The sequence below is a fragment of the Uloborus diversus genome, chromosome 4 (assembly GCF_026930045.1).
Source record: "Uloborus diversus isolate 005 chromosome 4, Udiv.v.3.1, whole genome shotgun sequence".
Taxonomy (NCBI): Eukaryota; Metazoa; Arthropoda; class Arachnida; order Araneae; family Uloboridae; genus Uloborus; species Uloborus diversus.
Genome location: NC_072734.1, coordinates 20426015 through 20448407, shown reverse-complemented (window position 1 = coordinate 20448407; position 22393 = coordinate 20426015). Strand labels below are relative to the sequence as shown.

The following is a 22393-nucleotide window of genomic DNA, read 5'->3' as shown; positions in this document are numbered from 1 at the left end:
TCGATCAATTGTTTAACTCGGTTAGAAAAACTATTCGCACTGGAAAGATCACTGTATAGGATTTTTCTTACATTCCTATCCTGTTAAAAAATCGCTTGGCAAATGTGCTAAATAATTAGGACTTGAAGATTCCTGGAAGGACGCTTTCACATCTGCCACATTCTTGCATCAATTTGAGGTCAGCCAGGAGTTTTCTTGTTCAGTGCAGTGCATGTGGATCTTAAGATTAATACCCAAACATGATTTTTTTCTCTCTGGTGCAAGGTCATGTCGACCAAATTGGAATCGAACGCGAAATTCCCACTGAATAACAATTAAAAAGCTACCATTGGGAATTTTCTCTCATGTTGATCACCGAGCCATGATACTGCAAATGGGAGATATACTGTTATCGACCGATACTACTTCCACCACCGGATCCCCCCCTCCCCGCAATTCTCACATCCCCATTTCCGAATACGGGAGTCAAAATGCTGGACCCTGTACAAAAATTTCTCTTGAAATTAAAATCCACACAGTCCTGATTTTTTCTTTTTCTTTTCTTTCTTTTTTTTTTTTTTTTTTTAAGATGTGTTTACAAAACTTTTCATCATTCGAAGCTATGTTAGGATGACTGACGCTACACTCATTCAAACTACACGACATTTTGTCCTGTTAAGTTTTGGAATGGGTTGAAACTCTCAATTAGCCTTAATGAAATCCTAATTTTGAATCGTCAGATAAAATTTACAGAATGATGATACTTTTTCCAAATGGAACTCCAAATTTTGCCGAATGATGATAATTTAGCCGAATCTTCAGACAAAATTTGCCGAATTATGATAATTTTGCCGAATGGAAACCCAAATTTTACCGAAAAGTCATAAAAGAAATTGCCGAATAAGGACATTTTTGGAAGGTCACAGTCCCCTCCCATCAGGGTACCCCTGATTTGGTCAACAGTATTAAAACTTGACTCCCTTGTCTAGGGGTCAGAGAAGTCTGACTGCGACAGGAAGGTCCGGGTTCGAATCCTGGCTTGGGCATGGACCTGTGAACGTGTTGTTGTGCTGTGAATGGTTGCTTAGCCTATAAACGGATCTTTATGGCAGATGTGTACGTAGAAGTCTGACTTCACAGCAAATTACGATGCAGCTTTAAAAGTGAATCAGCGCACTCCAAATTGCTAGCTTAGCTGGCACACGACAACAAGAACAGTTACCCATAATGATCAAACATTTGACGGCTCGAGGAAATGAGACACAATGCCACTTTCCCTTTAAAAAAAACGAGCATCCAGGGGCGGCATTTCAACAATTCATTTGGGGGGTCGAGTTTTTTAAACATGAATTTTCTCAATGTGGAATAAAATACGAGTACATTTTTTTTCAAGTAAGGTCATTAAAGAAATTCAAATTTTACTATCCACATTTTTAATTTATTTTATAGTCAGCTATAACAGAAAAGATCTTGATACTACCGTTTCTAAAGTAAATTTTAATGCACGATTTTTGGAATCCAGAAGAAGAGGAAATCTTGATACTATATTCCGTCAATATCCAGCAGCATGCTCTTGGCAGTATAGCTGAAGATGAAAGTCTCGCTTGTCCCATCATGCACCAAAAAAAAAAAAAAAATTCTCTAACCTTCTGAGACACGAAAATGATCTTTCAGTTAGCTGAGTTGATTGGAATCGGTGAAAAAATAATTTAAGCTAGAAAGTTATGTTAGAAAACGCATCATTAAAAATATTCTCTTAAAAAAAAAAAAAACATGCAAGTTTAAAATTTGTGCTCTAGTCTTTATTTTTTATCATTGAAGTACACTGGCTCTTCGCAAAACAATTCTTTTTGCTTCGTTCAACAACTTTTACTTGTAACTGAAATATTTTATTTATCTTGTTCAATAACCTGCACATATAATATTGAACTTAGATTTATCACTAAATCTTGTGTTAATTTCATTAGAAACTGAATGTATCTATTATTTGAGACAAAGTATTGAGTCAATCACTTGACTTTGCATCATCATGTGGATTTTTGTCACTTTTTTATTTATTTATTTTTTAATATGTCTAATAAATCCAAATCAACAAGAAGCTCTTAATAGGAGCTCGATCAAGAGTTCTAGCTTTAACTTTTGTAGACCATTTTGTGCCTCATCCAGCAAAAGTATCTGTTGATGCACGAATTTTTTTCAAAAATAGCGTGTCTTTTGTAAGAAGTTTCCATGAAAGTATACAATGTATTGAACTGCTCAAATATGCCTCTTAAGAGGAGGAATCAATGTTCACTCACTAACTGAACGTATATTTAAAATATGAGCGCAATAATGAACTCAAAATACCAAGAAACTTCTCGTAAAAATCGGGCCTGTCACACTGCACTGCCCTTTCACATTCGAAGCAGAAACATCATCTTAACACTGTACTTACAAGTATGAGGCATTTAAACCATGTGAGGAAATTTCTTCTTTAGTTGAAACAAACTTATTCTCCATCTATTTTTTTATTATGAAAGTTCTGAAAATGATTCATGAATTTCAAAATTTTGATCCAAATAGCGAAAAACACTTGCTCGTGGCTGGACAGGTCTCGAGTTTCATCAACTTTTACTAAAGATCATCTGCAGATTTTTTTTTTTTTTTTTTTTTTTAACTTCCTATTGCATATGATCACTGATTTGCGCGTTAGGTAAATTGAATTTCCTGATTTCTTAACATTCTGCGCAAAATATTTGGGGGTGCAACCGCCCCCTCTTGCTCCCCCTATTTGCCGCCCCTGTGTGCATCACATGACTTCCTTTTACTCCAATTTTAATGTCATTTTCCCATTACTGGCAGTTTTAATATAATTCAATATTTTACTCTCTACATATCACCACCAATGGCCAAATTGAAACCAAATTAAAAAAAAAAATTGCCAAATTTATCGCCAAGTTGGCGACAAACTTGGCGACCAGAAAACTGGCGATATATCGCCAAGTGTCCGCCAAATTATAACACCACTTGAATCGAAATTAACAATGATTTCCCCCCAAAAAGGGTCAAAAGACCCCCTTAAAAACACACGAAAGTAACCAAAACTGGAGGTGCACAGCTAGACCCCACTAGGAGTCTACGTACCAAATTTCAACTTTCTAGGACATACCGTTCTTGAGTAATGCGACATACGTACGCACATCCGCATATACGCACATACATATATATACGTACATACGGACGTCACGAGAAAAGTCGTTGTAATTAACTCGGGGAATGTCAAAACGGATAATTTGAATGTTTATACGTTCTTAGGCACTTATCCGCGTGTGATCGAGTTGAAAAAAAAAACTCAACATTCATTCGGGGGTGAGCAAAATGAAAATTAAGGTCGAATTTTGAGTGAAATTTTTTTCGCGAATACAATACTTCCTGTTTTGTAAAAGGAAGTAAAAAATTTAAACTAACCATCTTTTGTATCATTCTTTAATTGGTGTAATGCTGTGAGTTTGAACTTTCAAACACCTGTCAAATATTCCTCAACATACAAATGAGAAGTCACAGCAGGAGGGACTTTACTCTGACCCACAGGCGAAACATCAGACATAAATAACATCACATAAGATTAGGAATAAGTAACGCTTCAAGTTGTTTGACCTCGATGGATGCTTCGTTTGGGAACATTTATTTTTACCAGAAATTAAATGAAAGAATGTTAATGAAATGATGGAATAGGCAAACGAAGGGGTGTTTTAAATATCAATTTTTAAAGGTGCCTTTTCCGTATTTTAGGGGTTAAGTATTACAAGCAAAAAGTATAGTTTCTAAAACAAAGAAAAAATCCTCATATATATAATAGCCACTGATCGAGTAACGTGCGAGTTTCAACAATGAAACTCGTGCCACGGCATGATAGTTTGATAATATTTTTGTGGTAAGGTTTGACATGCAAGGAAACGCTTTATTTTGATGGGGTTGAACGGGGTCCGGTAACTCAACTGTTTTACCGGTAAGACCGTGTCATTTCAGAGGAATGAAAAAACGAAAAAATGGTCAACAATGAACACCACCTACTGGGGTTTAGGGCTAATTCACTGGAGTTGGGGTTACAATTTCAAACATCAAAACATCATCAAACAAGCATCAATAGCTCCTTTCAAATGTAGAAGCAATTTTTACCCGTCATACCTTGACGAGCGATTTTCTAGTTACAGTAAAATAATGAAGGAAATCAAATGCGTGATGTTTTCAAAACGTGACAGTGAAATTAATGTAAAATTAAGGGAAAAAAACACACACACATACACACAATTTTTGAAATGTAGGATACACGTGTTTCGGAATTACAAGAATCTTTTCTTTAAGCAATAACGCTTTCAGCTTCGAGACGCAATTTGACTGCTTGTTTTGAAGATTGGGTCCATTTTCATTCTGAGACATGCGTTATTATACAACATTTACATGCGCAATATAATTTGAAAAATTCGTTGGTAACTAAATTGTTCTCTTTTATTCATTTTCGCTGTTTCTTATTATCGCCCCAGACTAGAGCTTCCAGTTTTTCTCTTCAACGAATCCATACTTATTTTACGATTCTGTTATTCTGTTTTCTGTCGGGAAACAAGTAGCTAAAATTTCTACGTGTTTTCAATTCTGGTGGGTCGCATTCTTTTGGTTTCTTTCCGTAATTAGTTAAAAGACAAGAGTAGAGATTTTTGTTAAGAAAACGTATTTAGAAGTTTGTAAGATTCTTCAATCAACTCATCGAAATGAAAGCAATAGGGGGAAATGTGATTGTTGCTTAAAACAATTCTATTTCTTCCTCCCCCCCCCCTTTTGTTACAGATGTTTTAAAGTGTCAAAAGAAACAGCACTTCCACTCGAATAAAAATTATTCTGCAATTTTCCGGATTTCACAGTTGAAATACCACGTAAATCAATAACTCAATTTTACTACAGTTGAGCCAAACTCAACTTGGTAAAAGTCTGACAAGAGACCATGTCAGACAACTCGGAAACTAGGGAGGCCCGATTCTTTAGGGGGTTCGACTCAGAATAGTTAAGTTTGAAAAGTTTTATGGAGGGATGGGGACCTGGCAACCAAACAGGCAAGGCCTTTGGCTCTCGACCTACTGTCTGACCACGGATTGTATGGAAAGACAAACATCCGTTTTACAGCCGGAAATGGACGAATCTATTATTTTTTTAGCGATGTCAGCTTTTGCAGAAGCAGAGACTCATTCAAATGAGTGGAATACCGCCATCAAATTTTTACTTTCCCCCCTCATTCAGATAGATTCGTCTTATCTGGACGTTTGAAAATTCCATACAATCCGTGCCCGTACAGTAGCAGCATTGTGATGTTTTCGCAGACCCTAATCACAAAATTACGAATACGACGCTGTCAGGTTAGGTTTACCTCAACTGTAATTTTAGAAACAACATGACATATGAGATGAATTATTGGTAAATGTAAATTCCAAACCGCAAATAAAATAGAATTCAATAATAAATCTGAGAAAGCCGAATCCATATTCTTGCATCCAAAGCGAAATGTCTCGGTAAGCAATTTCTCAAAGCTGCAAAATAGCCTGGCAAGGTCGCCTGCGAACTTTCTCTTCTTCGGCAACCTTGATTCCAAAGTAACTGAGTTCTCTTGTATAAGAGACACGCAGTTACGCTCCGGAATAGGAGTTTCCAGCTCAGTGAAGTCCTCAACATATTTCCAGGCAACTGAAGCGTTAAAGCCAGCCAGAAGTGGAGCGCCGTTTCCCGCGAAAAAGGAAAGATGTGCATAACATCAAGAATATTTTGATTGCGTAATAAATTTACTATCTCCAACGTAATTGCAGTTGGACTGGTATTTCATTTTTTACGGGAGGAGGAAAGATGCAAAACATAGCATCGAGCCCATATCCCCCACCCCAAGAACGATGGCGCTCTCCTTAATATTAAATTATCCAAACACAATCTCCTGAAAATTTCAACCTATGCTCCATACACGCATGCATATGTGTACATTTGAGTTCTATAAGAGCAGAGTTTCCCAAACTGTGTTCTGCGGACCCCCGAGTCGATGCCAGGGGTTTGCGGTGCTATCCAGCTAAAACGTTAAATATAATTAAGTTTGAAGGACGAGTAACGATAGTTTAATTAAAAAAGAAAGAACATTTATGAGGAATAAACGAGCTGATGTGTGCATCATATGACTTCCTTTTACACCGATTTAATGTTATTTCCCCATTATTGCAATTTTAATGTGATTCAGTAGTTAACTCTCTAAATATCACCAACAGTAGCCAAATTAAAACCAGATTTAAAAAAAAAAGGATAAAAAAAAACGTCAAATTTGTCGCCATTTTATCGACAAAACTTGGCGACCAAAAGACTGGCAATATATCGCCAAGTGTCCGCCAAATTATGACACCACTTGAGTTTGCATCAAAATTAACAATGATTCTCCCCCCCCCCCACACAAAAACAAGGTGTAAAAGCCCACTTTGGAACATCTGAATGCAACCAAACAGGAAGGTGGGCAACTAGACCGCACTAGGAGTATACGTATCAAATTTCAACTTTCTAGGACATAACGTTCTTGAGTTATGCGACATACATACACGCACATCCGCATATACAGACGTCATGAGAGAACTCGTCGTAATTAACTCGGGAATCGTCAAAATGGATATTTCGCCTGTCTATACGTTCTTAAGCACTTTTCACGTGTGATCGGGTCGGAAAAAAAAAACTCAACATTCATTCGGGGGCGAGCAAAATGGAAATTAAGGTCGATTTTTGAGTGAAATTTTTTTCGCGAATACAATAGTTCCTTTTTTGTAAAAGGACGTAAAGAGTTCTTGCTTAAGTACATGCAGGACGCAGCAGTCCAACCCCCCCCCCTCCCTCTGGGAAGTAAACACACTACACATTAATTAATTAATTTTGTGTTCGTGATGAAGTTCATATTGTTACTAAATTATATTAAATAAAATGTTAGTGTGTAGTGAACTGATGAACAAGAGTGGTGAGCAAGGTTGTAGCACAGGTACAAGTGGAATTAGTTGAAGTTTTTCTGTATTGTCGGTAAGCATACTTTTTTAGTATTATAATTGCATGTAAAGCATTAATAATAAATTTATTGCGATGAAGGAATGTGCTTGCAGTTTCCGAGAAATGGTGACCGATAGCGACCAGAGGGCGGTGGCTCCCTATAATTGAGGCAAAACTTAAGCAGGCAGCATTGTGAAGGATAAGCAAATCCTAATCGCAGCATTACGACGCTGTCAGTGTAGGTTTGCCCGAACCATAATTAATAATAAAAATCCTAACTCATATGAAAAATGTACACACCTAAATTGGCTAACTGTGTTTTGTTCACTAACTTCAAAAGTTCAATTTTACTAGCAAACTTATAGAAATTTTGTGATAACATTTTTATTCCTATTTGTATTACAAATAAAATTATACTTCCATAACTCAAAATAATAATGTAAGATATCGATCCAGACAAGAGCTCTAATGCTCTGAAAAATATACAGAACAATGAACAAATAAATTTAAAGGAAAAAAAAAGCGGAAAAACACATTAGAAAAAAAAAAAGATTTAACTTTGTCAAATCATTTTTTTTTGCGCGCCCGAGGGAGGGGGGGGGGGGCGGTCCGCGGAGTTCGTAATTTTTCCGAAGGGGGTCCGCGGAAGATTGAAGTTTTGGAACCTGTGCATTAGAGGATGTTGTTCCATTAAAGTAAAGGGCTCAGCGCCTAACGCGCAAAGCGACCACGCTACCGGAACCCAGCCCTTTTGCGAATGAAGCGAATATTTTTTCTTTGGCAATAATAAATGTTTCGCCAAACAAAGAAAATGGTATAAAATCACATTAACAGTAGCTTTCAAATCTTTATATATTAAGAGCTGCGTTGCCCGGTCTTCCTTGAGAATAAAAATTATGTCAAGTGACATATATTCAACAATCAGTCTTAAATAAAAGAAAAAAAAAACACCGTGCAAAATTACCCGTCCAAACAATGACGATAGATATTAAAATACTTAAGAAATTAAAATACGAAAGATGGATTTTAAAAGAGTAACCATGGAAACACGAAATAAAATAAGTTTGAGAAATTAAATGCAAAAGAAAAAAATGAACAATGGATTCAAAAAGCGTAACCGTCGAAACGCGAAAATAAAATGGTTGACAACTTGAATCAAAATGACATATTTCGAAATTGATTAAAAAACGCTTGTAACTATTTTTCCTTTGAAGATAGAAGCTAATTTTTTCGACCATCGTCATTTATGTCGAGAGAGATCTGGAGTAAAAAATGTCGCTTTTTCCAATGGTGTCAAAAGGAAAACTGTAGGACAATTCTTTCACTTTTTATTCATAGATTTAATGAAGAAAGTAGTGTCTAAATTTCAGCTAAGCCTAAAACAGTTCGAGGTAAAAACGCAAATTACTCCCACCATAATTAAGTTAGAACATTGAAACAAATGGTTTAGAACGCGGAAAATTCTACCCTTTTCAACAATACATAATATTAATATGTGCAAGTAATTATTTACCTCTTTAATAGCCAATAATAGGCAATTTACGTGAAATTTAGGACTAAATTGGAATAAAGAAAGAACTATTTATCGGATTTTTTTTTTTTCCGGATTATAGCCTATGTTACTCAGTAAGAAAGCACCTTTCATATACTGAAGGAATTATTCAAATAGGTGCAGTGATGCCGGAGATTACCTCGAACATATAAACACACAAAAATCCTCCCTCTCTCTTTATAATATTAGTATAGATTAAAGTTGAAACATTCTGGGAAAACGTTCTCAAACCCCATCTTTTGCCCTAACGTAATTTAAGATGGCCTACACATAAGTATGTAGGACTGCAATTTCGAAAATTATGAAAGTGCTTCCAACGTAATCCCCGAGAAATGCCCTCTCAATTAATCATTCATCATCATTGACGGTGAAATAAATTTCGTCTTCTTGACTTTAATTTTAAAGAACTCGCTGAGGTTTCCCGAACCTGTCCTCCTCCTAATATTACCGAAGATCCTCAAAAATTTCACTGTTAAAGCTTCAGAAAATTTTTCGGGGAACATCTCTCAAACCCCCTACCCCTCTAACAGTATTGAAATTCTCCTACGATTGCGTTAATTGAATTTAAGTTTTGAAAACTTGCCAGGGAAGGACTACCAATCTCTCCACCCATTAACATTGCCAAAATTCTTCTAAAACTGCGTTTTCTACAGATCGGGAAATTTTCGAGAGAATGCTCCCCCCTCTCTCTCGCCAACATCATCGAAAAACTACTTTAATTTCGTTTTTAGTGCTTCAATTACGAAACATTTCTATACGCGAGCCCCTTCAATCACCCCCCCCCCCCCTCCGTTCAATGAAGGTTATCTTAAATTACGTTTTCGGAGCTTTAATTTCAAGAAACTGGCAGTCCACTCAATTTTAACAAAACAGCCTACAACCGCGTTTTTGAGGTTTCAATTTCAAAGAATTTCGGGGTATGACACCGCATCTCTTTTCTCCTTAATGTCATCATAGATCGTCTAAAACTGCATTTTTCGAACTACAATTTTCAAATTTTTTCCGAGGGAGAGCACCCGGATCCAATGAGCCCACAATCAAAAGTAATTCAAAATTGCGTTCTTGGAGTTTGAAAATTTATCGGGGGATGATCCCCGAGTCTCTTCCATCCTTAACATCACTATAGATCGTCTAAAACAAACTTGTCAACTTTCAACTAACAATCTTGGAAATTTCACGGGGGAGAGCCCCCGAATCCCCTTCCTTGAACATAATCAAATGTAACGTACGATCGGACCTCCTCTCCCCTTTATCCCCAACTTAAAATATAGCCTAAATCTGCGTTTTTCTATCTTCAATTTCAAAAAAATGACAGATGGAAGCTCTCCGATACCCCTTTTTTCTGACTGAATATTATCTTTACGAATAAATTAATATTATTAGTACTAAGGTCTAGTAATATGACTATCGCTGCTAAATCAGAAGCTAAATCTCTCTCCTTCTCTGCATATTGGAAGATGCGTTTGAAACAATTAAGGAGCCGCCAGATGTGTCCCCCTCCCCCCAGGTTTTTGACCTAGTAACGGCCCTGGTGAAAAAGGATAAAAGAAATGCTGGGGGGGGGAGGGGTCAAAAGAAAGGCTGGTGTTGCGGAGGAGGTAGGTGTGGCACAGTGGCGTGCAGATCAATATTTTTTAGGGGACCAGTTGGTTACGGTAAATTACGATACACAAAAGTAAAAAGATTTATAAATATATTATCTTCCCAATTATTATCAACTTCAGTGTTATATGCTTCAAAGTTGATGAGCGACATTGCTCACTAAGATGAAAATTTATTCGAGTTTTACCATAAGTTTTCAACTGAGTAATGGCTTGGTAGTGTCCTTGGGTTTTCTCGTGACGAATCGTTGCCTTGTGGAAATTGCTCATATCTAAAAATCCATCGGTATTCCAGACGCCTTTTTTCTTTTCAAAAAGAACGCAGGGCCAGCAAAATAATTTTTTTCTTGACTTACAAGCAGTCAGTCATAGATAATGTTAGGTCAGGAGCCTAGGCCTGCTCTGTGAAATTATTTGAGCTTTCTCTTGGAAAGTCAAAGCCAAAGCTCCGAACGAACGGTTTGCGAGAACGTCCAGCAGGCAGCAATTCACTTCGGAGCTCCCTGGCAGTCTCTGTTGCGCATGCTCCTCAACTACGTCCAGTTGGGGACTTGTTTTTTCGACCGAGTCCCCTTCCATTACAAAAGAAAAACACAATGGACCAGTGGCGGCTCGTCACTATGGGCCGAGCCCACCCGACAAAATAGTGTATAATTAGATTATTTAAAAATGTCTTTTGTGTTTCAGTTTTAAATAAAATCAGGGCATGAAACTGATTTTAAATTTCTAGCACTCTGCTAATCGCTAATATAAGAAAAAAAAGTCTTCCTTCTCTATCAAATAGCGACATCGCTTTAAGAATGATTCTTTAGGCCATTTTAACGGCGGCCCACAACTTAACCAACTGCGAGCATTAAATCAAAGTAACGAAAGCGGCAAGCGACATCACCCCGAGCGATACGTATGGGCCATGGGCCGGCCCCCCTCGAAAAATATCTTCATCCAATAGCAATAGTAGAAGCAATGGGACAAATGTGTCTCGTCTCGCGTCGCTTATACAAAGTTTCAGTGAGGCGATGGGCAGAATTTTCGGAGCCCACCCCACGGTGAAAGGAAAAGATCTCTAGTCGCTTTCTCTTTCTCTCTTTTGATTTAATTCATTTTTTCCTTTTCTTTAATCTTAAACAGCTGTTACTATGAGGTACTGGGGTTTACAGTATTTTGGGTTCCCACTCATTTCTTTGCATGGGATGTTCATTTTAATTTGTTTATTTTTCTTTATGGAACTAAGAGAGCATTCTCGAAATTTCTGAATGGACATTTTATTTTCGAAAAGGCGTTTGCCATTTTTTAAGTTTCAGTTTGAATTTAGGTTCAGTTGGTTTTCAGTGTTGTGCTAATATAATAAGACTTTAAATTTTTGAATTAAAAGTTGCACCTAAAATAATCTTCATTGAGTGAGATTTTTTCAATTTTCTTATAAGCTATGATATTTGGTTTAAAGTAATATAAGTCTTAATCGTGTTGGCCTTATTATCATGCCTTTTCTAAGATAGCGTAGTCTAACGCTTAGCAAACCTAAATTATTACACAATGAAAATTAAAAGTAATTTAAATTTCTTATAAAAAGAATATATTGGTAATTAAGTAAACTGTTTCTAGAAAAATTAGTTACCAGTTTCGTAATTTGATATATATGAGGCAGTGAGAAGCAAAGGGATGTAAGTGGCAAAATTAAAAATTTAGAGATAATCTGTACAAATAGTAGGTGAACCTCTCCTTAGTCTTAGGGCAAGCGATAGCACTAGTAGCCCTGGTAGGTGCTGCTCTACATGATTTAGAAAAAAAAATCTAAGAAAGCCTACGCAGGAAGTTATCTTTAAACGCATTCAAAACTTGAAAATGCCCACTTCCATCCTTTTGATTCTCACCAACTCATATAATAACGAAACATGTTAAAGTGAAAGTTAATGTTACTGTATGATCCCAGTCACAATCTAATTTTTGCTATTCTGCATGTGCAAAAGGAGGAGGGGGGGGGTTCTTATTGGTCTACATTGCCTTATTATTTGGCACGCCCACCTTAGTTCTCTTCATTTTATCTGTTTTCCTTTTTCTTGTGAAAACTTTATACAATCGTCAGAGGCAACCCGACCTTTTGGGATGGGAGGAGAGTGGTTGAGTTCTCAATTCACAAAATGAAACTCCGAACTTTACCGAATGATATAAATAAAGCATGCACACATACTAAAACATAATTAGAAGATACATTAGGCCTGAAAAGCTATATGAACTCCACATTTGCCAAGTAAAGAAACTTTTGGGAGGCCACAATGACCTCCATCACGGCGCCCCTGATAACAGCAGGCCACCCCATCAAATTAAGCCACGAGCCGCCACTGCAATGGATGCAGGAAAATAACTTTGTCTAGTGAATTTGTTGTTTCCTGAAGCTCACATAGAAACCTGCATACTAGGTACGGAAACAAAAATTTATTCGTTGGTTTAAAAAATGCGTGAAATAATCAAATAAGCTTTCGAGCGAACGCCAAGGATCTATGGGATCTGGGGAACAGGTTCTTAAGAGCTAGTCCCTCGGACAAGTCCATTTAAGACGTCGAACACAGGGGAGAAAAGGAGGGAGGAGCAGTAAAAGAAGTAGCGCTTTCTAATAAACTTGTTTTTCTGCTTACTTTTTCCTTAATAAATTATTCTGCAAGGTAATTATTTTGAAGGGGCAAATATTTAAGGGACCAGACTAGTCCCTCTGGTCCATGGGCGGCACCCATAGCGCTAAGGGGGGGGGGGAATAGGGCAAAATTTTCGGATTTTAGCGTCAATATTATTCTTCCCCAAAACTTTACCGATGCAGTTTGCATCATGATCCCCCCCCCCCTCTCGTGGACACCCCATCTCAAAATAAATCTCTTGTGTATCATACACATGTATAGGTTTACCCTGTGGTTGTCCATAAATGATGTCACATTTTAAAAATATTTTTGAGCTGCTCAGCCTGTTGTCACACTTTACCATACCCCTCTGTCACATGTCACGCTATTTTTCACATGCATATTCTTATTAAAAATATATACGCAATGTCACACTTTTTGTAACCCTTCCCTCTCCGTCAAACTCACAGTTCCACGACCCCCCCCCCCCCCCACCTAAACGTGACATCATTTGTGGACAATCCCTCTCTTGGGTCCCAAAGGCTGATGGATGGTGCATAGAACAAAAAAATGCGTGCACCAGCCGCCTATAGGACCTTCTCTAAAAAAATTCGGAAGACGGCAGGTCCAGAATAATTGTGAAAGTTTAGTTATTGCTTCAGCGAAACAAAATAATCCGTCCTGTGAAAAAATCATTTCCTGATCAATCGAAAATTTGAACTTTAAATAGTGGCAGGGCAAGACCTCTTTACTTTTGGAAATGAAGAAACGGCCCCATATGTAAGAATCCTCCTAATTTCGAATTAACTGGCATTGATCAGATTTAAATCAATTGGTATTCTACAAGGGGAAAATGTACTTAAATTCGTGTACAGTGATTTGGGATAACTGAGCTATGTACACCGTATTTTTTAGAATATTTGACTCCAAAAGAAAATGCAGAAGGTCCACTGCTGCACTATTTTCTAAGAGCTACACATGAATAATGCACGACAACAACCAAAATTGAAAAAATAGAAATACGTATCCCGTGTACCTTTCAGATACAACGCACAAAAATAAATACAATTTTAACTTGTTCCTGACAAATTAAAGTTTTTGCAATCAAAAATTAAAGCAAGATGATTAATTTTTATCCTGAAATTCAGGAAAAATTTCCCCACTGTGTTTTGTCAAGACTTTATATCCGCAAGTTACACAGAAGGTAATAAATGTAAACTCACAAAACTACTAGAACGCAAAAGTATTGACAAAGTGTATAACGTAGCAAAAACGCAATGCAATAGTGGCTTAGAGTGAGCAAGAAAACACTTCAAATAATGACATCCCATGTTTCTCGGGAATCAATGCAAAAAAATGTTTTACAGATATTCATCTTATTAAAAATACTGACAATTTTAGCATGATTCAATGGATTATTCGCTAAATATCAGCAAATTGAAACCAGTTTCAGAAAACACCTCAAATTTGTCGCCAACTTTGCAACAACAGTCTGGCCATATATCGGTTGCCAAATTATAACATCACTTCAATCTGCATTGAAAGTAAACCAATTTGTCTCATGGAAGGTGCAAAAGACCCCTTTTGGAACATCTAAAAGCAACCAATTAGGGATGTGCAAAACTAGACTCCACTCAGAACCTACATGGAAAATTTCAATTTTTTGCCGCATACAGTTTTTGAGTTATGGTAAATACATATTGCACATACACAAATGTCATGAGAAAGCTCGTAGTAATCAAATCAGGGATGGTCAAAATGAATATTTTAGCAGCCCATGAGTTCATATGCACGTGCAGACGGGCTAAAAAACTACTCAACAATCATTCGGGGGCGAGCAAAATGGAATTTTATGTTGACATTTCAGGGATTTTCTTTCTGCGATTACTATACTTCCTCCACGTAAAAAGAATACAAAAATTAAAACTTTGTTTACGCCTCCCTATAATCAACAATGACTGAATTTTTGGAATTAAAAAAAAATCTAAAGATTTCCAAATTTAAATTTTAAGTCTTAAAACTGGTCTATTGTATAGATTTGAAATTAAGCTTGAAAAAAAGACAGTTGTAGTGAAAAATTGGTAACTTTATTCAGGTAACACTTCTTGCTTACAATGACACATTTTAAAAAATGCAAATTTTTTACACCAAATGAAATTATGCTTTTCACAGTTAACATAAATGAAGTGAATGAAATCGCATTGAGGAAAAAATTCCAACACATTACAGAAATTAGAAATAGGTATTTTAAAAAATGTAAACATAGTTACATAGCTTTATCCCAACAGGCAGAACTTAAAACATATTTCGACAAAATGACTAAGCATTTAACTACATAGGACAATAAATTGAGCATTTAAAAGTACCACATTTGGAAAACCTACATATAAAACAAAAAAGAGTTTCAAAACATTTCTTAAATTCTGAAACTTTTGCAGTGATGAGGTATTTCATTTATACAATGTAAAGTTTTAGGCCACTTGTCTTTTTTAAAATCCCTGAATTTTCTGCCCAATCTTTTTTTTTTTTTTTTTTGCTCTATACCTTATTATAATTGAACAGTCAATCAAGGATTATCGCACAATACTCATGGGACTGTTTTGACTAATAAAAATTCATTCTTCAAGTCTTTCTTTAGAGCACACGTTTTTCTATATTGCTGCAGTGATCTTTTAAAATCTGAAATTTCTTTATAAGATAACATTTTTATAGGATAAAATTTGAATTTTAAAAGTTTGCAAGAGTGTAAGAAAACCAAAATAAAACTTGGTAAAATAAGTTGAATACAGCTAGTGGAAAAACTTCAACTTTTTCACTAAAATCACAATGTAATTTACCTTTAAAAAGTTTAAAATTACCTTTTTTCTTTATAAATTTGCAGCAACTGCGATGGTTTTGTAAAAATAAAAACTTTCGGCTAGAATTTTAACTATAAATTTTCCCAATTTTGTGTTATTTGATATTTGTCCATTGCTAAATATAAAATACCAATGTTGCTAAATGCAGTATAGTATAATAAAGTATCGTTGTTGCTTTACTCACTTTAATAAAACTAGAAAGATAATGACTTTTCGGTGAAACAACAACCAATGTGGTGCAGCAACAACCCTGCCTGCCACCTTCCAAAGAAAAAATCCAGTAGATTTTTTTATCTCTTTAAGTAAAATCAAACGCATAAAAATATTAATTGAAACATGAAACAGAAGATTAAAAGTTAAACTAATGCTTAATATACAGTTAAAGCTTATTTTTGATTTAACTTAATAAGCATTGATAATGTTGCTACATTTCAATGTACTTAAGTTTGAATTTTAGAAGGAAGCTTTCAAACATTGGAGTACCTACAATTGGGCAATCTTTACAAATACAACATAAAAGAGTTTTTTCTTCAAATTCCCCAAATATAGACATTTTTTCTAAATATTTTTGAAATCCAGTAGACTTTTAATGAAAATCGGGAGACTGAGAGAGATACTTAAAATCCAGGAAACTACTGGAAAAAACAGTAGAGTCGGCAGGTATGTAAGTTAACAGTAATCACATTTACCAATGTCCTAAAAATGTCCTTAAGTATTTTTATTTAGAGCTAAAACAACCAATGTCGTTTGCGATTCAAATACACCTAAAATAATGTGTACATTCCTAATGTAGCATTAATATCATGAAATATTCAATATCTGTTGGGTAAAAGTTAAATAGAACCAGAGAATGATTAAGAAACTTTACGACCGCTTTATGAAAAAAACTGATTTTTTGACGTTGGGTGTTGTTATTCCAGAGTATAGGTGTAGAAACAACACAACTGCAATAATCTCGGGTCCGAAATCTTCGGAATCAATTTTATCTTTAAAACTTCTGTAATAATGTTGAAATTTAGAGTGCTTGAGTAATTTATGGGAACTCAAATATACAACATACTAACATATGAAAAATGGTATCCATGTATCAAGTTGAAAATATTTCTTCATCACTTTTCAAATGAACATAGGCTCACTGCCAAAAGAGCTTCAGTTCGAGCATTTCTTAAAAGGGATTTTAAAACTGATTTTCCAAGTCACTGAGCTATTATCATTATGACAGCTTAATTACAGTGGCTCTTCCAACACAGTAAGAAACAATTACGCTACACACTTTGATTTCTACTGTGCAGAACTGCAAAACTTGTAGCTGTTCTGATAAATCACCAAGCAGTTTTCCCCCAATCCAATCGGCTTGAATCCGGAGAAATTCAAGACTAGCAGCTGATTGGCTCAATACTAGTAGACCAAAATGTAATCATTGCAACAATCTGCAGTCCAGAAATGTCAAGAATCGTAGTCATCATCTGCACTAACTGCACTGCTACTTGATATACACTGAACAGGATGTGGCATGTAATGATGAGATGAACTATAACAAAAAAATAAATAAATAAATAAAACAGAAGCATAAAAAAAATGAATATTTCAGAGAAATGTGTATATCAGAATGGCGAGCGTTGGAACAAATCCTCCCCCGAAATTTTAATCTCTCTAAAAAAAATAAAGAAACAATGACTATCTAATCAGAACTCGACCCTCCTTCATTTGACCTTGGTACACAACTCTTCTTTTGGTCCGACCCCTTCTCCTCATCGCCCCTCCACACACTCATATTTTTCAAAAAAATTTCAAAAAGTCCTAATTTTTTTAATGTTGATGACTTTTATTACAAATATCATTTTAAAAACATTCTTTAATATACACTTCAACAAGAGACCTAAGAGATTTACATGATCAAAACTACCATTCTTAATCCAATCACAATTAATTAATTGCTTAATTTTGTAGATTATAAAAAATAATGCTAGTTAATGCATTTGTAAACTTTAAGAATGAATTTTTTTTTTTGAGATGGAGATTGTTGATTACTTTTCATATGTGACTATTTTCACTTATTTTCCTGAAAGTTATTCTAAAAGCCCCTGTCTCATGTATTTAGAATTACAAACATGTAATAAACACTGTATGATGTATCATAGACCGTATAAGTGTACGCAGTCCTCTAATTTTGTTGAGCTGGATAGACATCAGATACTGATAGTGATATAGATCATATAAAAAATCATTACTCCTTGATGAATAATTCTGGTGTAATATAAATTATCAAATATTATTGAACTAATTAATTCAAATAAATTATTTGATTCTAATTTTTTAATTATATTTTAATTTGATTTTTGAAAACAACATAATAAACATAATTTTTAAACGCTATTTTCCCCCTTGATTACATGTCTGGAACCACCTTTGCCTCCGACCATGTCCTTCCCCGAAAAAATATCCTGGCTACGGCCTTGGTGTATATTGTTTGACTATGAAATTGAGATCCTTCTGTGCATTGTAGAGAAGCACAAATTCATACATGCATTTGGCATCTTGACACTGCCTACTATCTGGAACAATTGTTCATAGATATGACCGTTATTAAAAATAAATCATAAAGTACTCTAAGGACAACAGCCTCGAAAGCTGCACAGAGTTAAAAAACGTTTAATTATTCCTCAAAGTTGCGCCAACTAAGTAATTTTCTGCAATTGCGAAAGGAACACTAATATCATATATTTACATTCCTTCTATCTTTTATAGGGTCATTCTATATCAACCAGGGTTGGGATTTTGAAGTCAAAAACTGGTTTTTGACACGACATGTGAAAAATCTGCCAAAAACTATCAAATACTGACATTGTCAAATACAGAGGTTATTAAAACTTTTTATAAACACATAAGGTTTCCTGATGGTGACAAATTATTTAACTGTAGTTTTAAAATCAAATAATAAAGAATAAAAATTGAATTAATAAGCTTGATTTTAATATATTTTAAATTCTCCTTTAAATAATATTGTTATGCTCTAAAAATAGTTGCAGATATTAAAACTGTTGAATTCAGTTTTTTCTGATTAAACTTTTCACTAAAACAATTGGTTACAATTAATTTTTTTATCAATCTAAAAATCTCATGTCAGGCTTTAGACTGTCTTTTTTCTTTTGAGTTAAAGTAAAACTAAGTGGATCAGCACTCAATGGTAATGGTTAAGTATTTTAAACGACACTATTATTATTATTTTTTAAAATCTTTTGTGAACTAATGTAAATATTCTCTGTTCATAAATAAACTAATATTTCCTTCAAATACAACCAAATTTACATAAGTTTCTAATAGCTTTTGAAGTCCAATTTGAACCATATCCTGCAAATTAGATCTCTGTTTAGGATGTCTCAGTACGAGTATGGTGGAAAGGTTTTTAGAAAAACCACTATAGTCTATGCTTTTCAGTTTAAATTCAGAGGATCTTCTCCAGTGTTGGATTGATCCATTCCGAAACCGAAAAATGGATGTGGTGTACAAAAGACTCCAAAACTGGTATTTTGTTACCACATGCTTCAAGAGAAAAATATGTACAGTGTGTGTAAATGTTAATTAAAGATTTATATTTTAAGCCAAGTGTGTAAGTTCACAAAATAAACCAGGCAAATGTATGACATGCATTTTCAGCTTTGAAAAATTTAAGGAATGAACCAGTCATCATTTTGTAATCCTTTTCATTTTATATTAAAAGTAGCTCTTTTATTCATCTCTTTCTACAGACAAGTGACTTCTTGAATTATTAAAAATTTTGTTCATGATTCTTTTATTGCTTATCATTAAAAAATCTAAAACTCTAAAAAATCAAACACTTGTGGACTGTTTTAGTCCAAAAGTTTTCTTTAGAGTCTGAAATCAAAATTTATAAAATTAAGAATCACTTTTTAGGGTAATTTTCTATATCAAAGTTAATTTTAGACAGGTATTGGACATGACTGTAAAAAGCAGTTAAAACCGGATAAAACCACCAACTGTCAAAAACTTGCCAACCCTGATGTCAACTAAAAAAAATTACAGATTTTTGTGAATTTAAGAAAGTATACTTCTGATAAATATTTAAAGTTTTAGAGTAGGTTAAAATTTTAGATATTTAATGGATTTTTCTCCTCAAATGAGCAAACTAAATTGTTATTTTTCAATGTTTTTTTATATATACAAAATAAATTATATCCTTGTTGTTCACAAAACAAGGTCAATGAAAGTTTTTGGGGGCATACTTTAGAACAGGAGGAAAAACTATTTAATCAGGTAAATTCATGTATTTGGCCAAGAAAAAAAATCTTGATGCATTAATGAAAATGATGAACATTTTTAGAGAAATACATAGATCCATGCAAAGGGGGAAAATCACACACACACACACACACAAAAAAAAGAGAGAGAGAGAGAGATTATGGTATTCAAACAAATTTTTCTAAATAAAATTTTGTATCTGTTCAAAGGCATAAAAAGAGTAAATTTATAGAAACCTTAACTGTCAGTTTTAGATACAAAAACTGTGTTAACATGTCAAATAATTGTAAAACCGAAAGTATTTTTCAAGGACAGCATATAAATTCCAGATAAATTGTAATTTAGGGGCTTTCAAGAACCATCAAAATATTCGCAACTCCAACAAACTATAGTCGGCACTGCAGCCATCGTCTAATGACGGATGAAAAAGGTAAAACAAACGCACGCCGTAGCGTAGAAAATGCTAATAAGTCTAGTAATTTTTTGTTTGTATGCATGACTTTTTTGTTTTATTCTTTTTAAATAAATTTTTAAAATCTTGTGGATATTCTGGCCCACATAGAAGGAAATGAGAATTCAAGAAACAGTACTAAATGTCATAAATTAACGCAAATTAAGTACTTCGTAGTTCTAAGCAGCCATTCCACGATGTTGAATTCAATATTTATCAATTCTTGATGGAACTACATTTTCAGTGTTTCCATAAAACTGACAAGAATAACAATTAATGCTAGATAATTTAATTATATGACATTACGAATTATTATCAAAAGAAGATGATACTTCTTTGCCTTGCTTGGCTAGCTCTAATTGTTTTGCATTTGCAGCTGAGTTACTTTTCTCAAATTGCCGAATCGGTTAATTTAAAAATTTTCTGTTTTGTATGTTTCTAATTTCTGAATTATGATTTAATTCTGTCATGCTATGTGAATCATCAACAAAATTTTCACGGATATATGGTGGTAGTTTTCTTTTTAATTGATCTATGTACCATTATTTCTTTTAACTTATCAAATTCTGTAATCTTTCTACCATTTTATTCCACTCATGAAAAAAAATAAAAATGGTTTAACTGACATGCGAAATCTCGCCACGGGTTCTTTGCTTACACAATACTAAACTATAACCCTAAACAAATTTTGGCAAAACCCTTCAGCTGAGAATGAAAGCAATAAAGTAAAGTTGGCACACTGGCGATGAACATTTTCGGCTTTTGTTTTTGCTTCAAATTTCTTTTTCGCAGTTAAACATTTTTCATTTCGTTCTGCGACAATTTATTCAAGAAAATATTTTGCATACTGTCCACTCTAACTAAATGCTGCAGTAAAATAAGGTTAGTTAAATTAATTATTTTTAAACTAGGTGGAGATGAAAACCCGAATTCTTCTGCTTATGTTATTAAATCCTTATTTCCAGCTTATTGGGAAAAAAAACCCCATATTCTTGCAAATTCATACAAAACAATAAAAAAAGTTTTACCTGGTATAATGTTATCCTTTTTCAAAAAAAAAAAAAAAAAAAAGCTTTGAACAGATGAGCATATATGTTTTTATTCGTGCTAATGGAAAATTTGTTAATCCAGAGTTTTCTTGCGTTTACGATTTTGCCGTTTCAGACAGTCAACTCACTTTTTAGAGGAAAATAATGAAAACTAAGATTATTTTGAGAAGCTCGAGAATACCATTACGGGAGGAAACAATTTCCGTTGCTGAAAGCAATCTAAGATACATCGAATGTGTTAATAAATACTCATAACAAACTGCCTATGTTTACCAACAGACACACCTGGAACGCAATGTTATACCTTTTTCTTTAATTTTATAAATCACCGCAAGGTAGCGTATTTGAGCGCTGGAGTTTTGAATCTACCTTTGTATAATTTTTATAGAAACAGTTGCACGCATAAGTTTGACGGGGATATTAAAGTTGACTGAACATTATACCGCCTTGTAACTTTCAAACATTGATAGATTTATTTTATTTACACATAAAAACTTTTTTGCATAATTAAAAGGTTTTCCAAAAAGAGAAGCAAAAAGAACAATTTCAGACACAAAAAAATCTTACTTGGATGCAAAAGCAATGTTACATGATACAGGAGGAATGGTTGCTGGTGGTAAAGATGAAACAATTGGAAGATGTGAAGAACAGTTCTTAGTACTATCTTCAGAATCCTGAAATAATTTTTTTCTAATTATGAACAATTAAGCCAACTACAGGGATCAGGAAAAAAAGGAAAAGGTTAAAGGCAGTATCTATTATGAAAAAATACAGGCACTTTATAATAGAGCTAGAGCCCATGAGTGCCAGATCTATGTCATAGCATAAAGACCCAAAATTTTTCTGTGTAAGCACATTACAGAGGGTAAGAAAGGTTTGCTATTATTTAAGCTGAATTACGTTGGCTTTGGCAGGAAACAGGTAGTAAAAAATCCATCAAAACCTGAGTCATTCCATGTCAAGTGACCTCGTCGTCTCCACCCGATCATCTCCGATTTGAACAAA

General features: G+C 34.5%; 1 protein-coding gene across 1 annotated transcript in view; it reads right to left on the bottom strand.

The window, feature by feature from the left end:
* Positions 1-14840: 14840 nt before the first annotated feature.
* Positions 14841-22393, bottom strand: part of LOC129220455 (dr1-associated corepressor-like) — a 44895-nt gene continuing 37342 nt past the window's right edge. Inside the window, exons 6-7 of the mRNA XM_054854875.1 lie at positions 21956-22062; positions 14841-17159 (exon numbers count right to left, since the gene is read on the bottom strand). Coding sequence (XP_054710850.1) covers positions 17075-17159; positions 21956-22062 — 192 coding nt within the window. The 3' untranslated portion in view covers positions 14841-17074. The remainder of the gene's footprint in view (positions 17160-21955; positions 22063-22393) is intronic.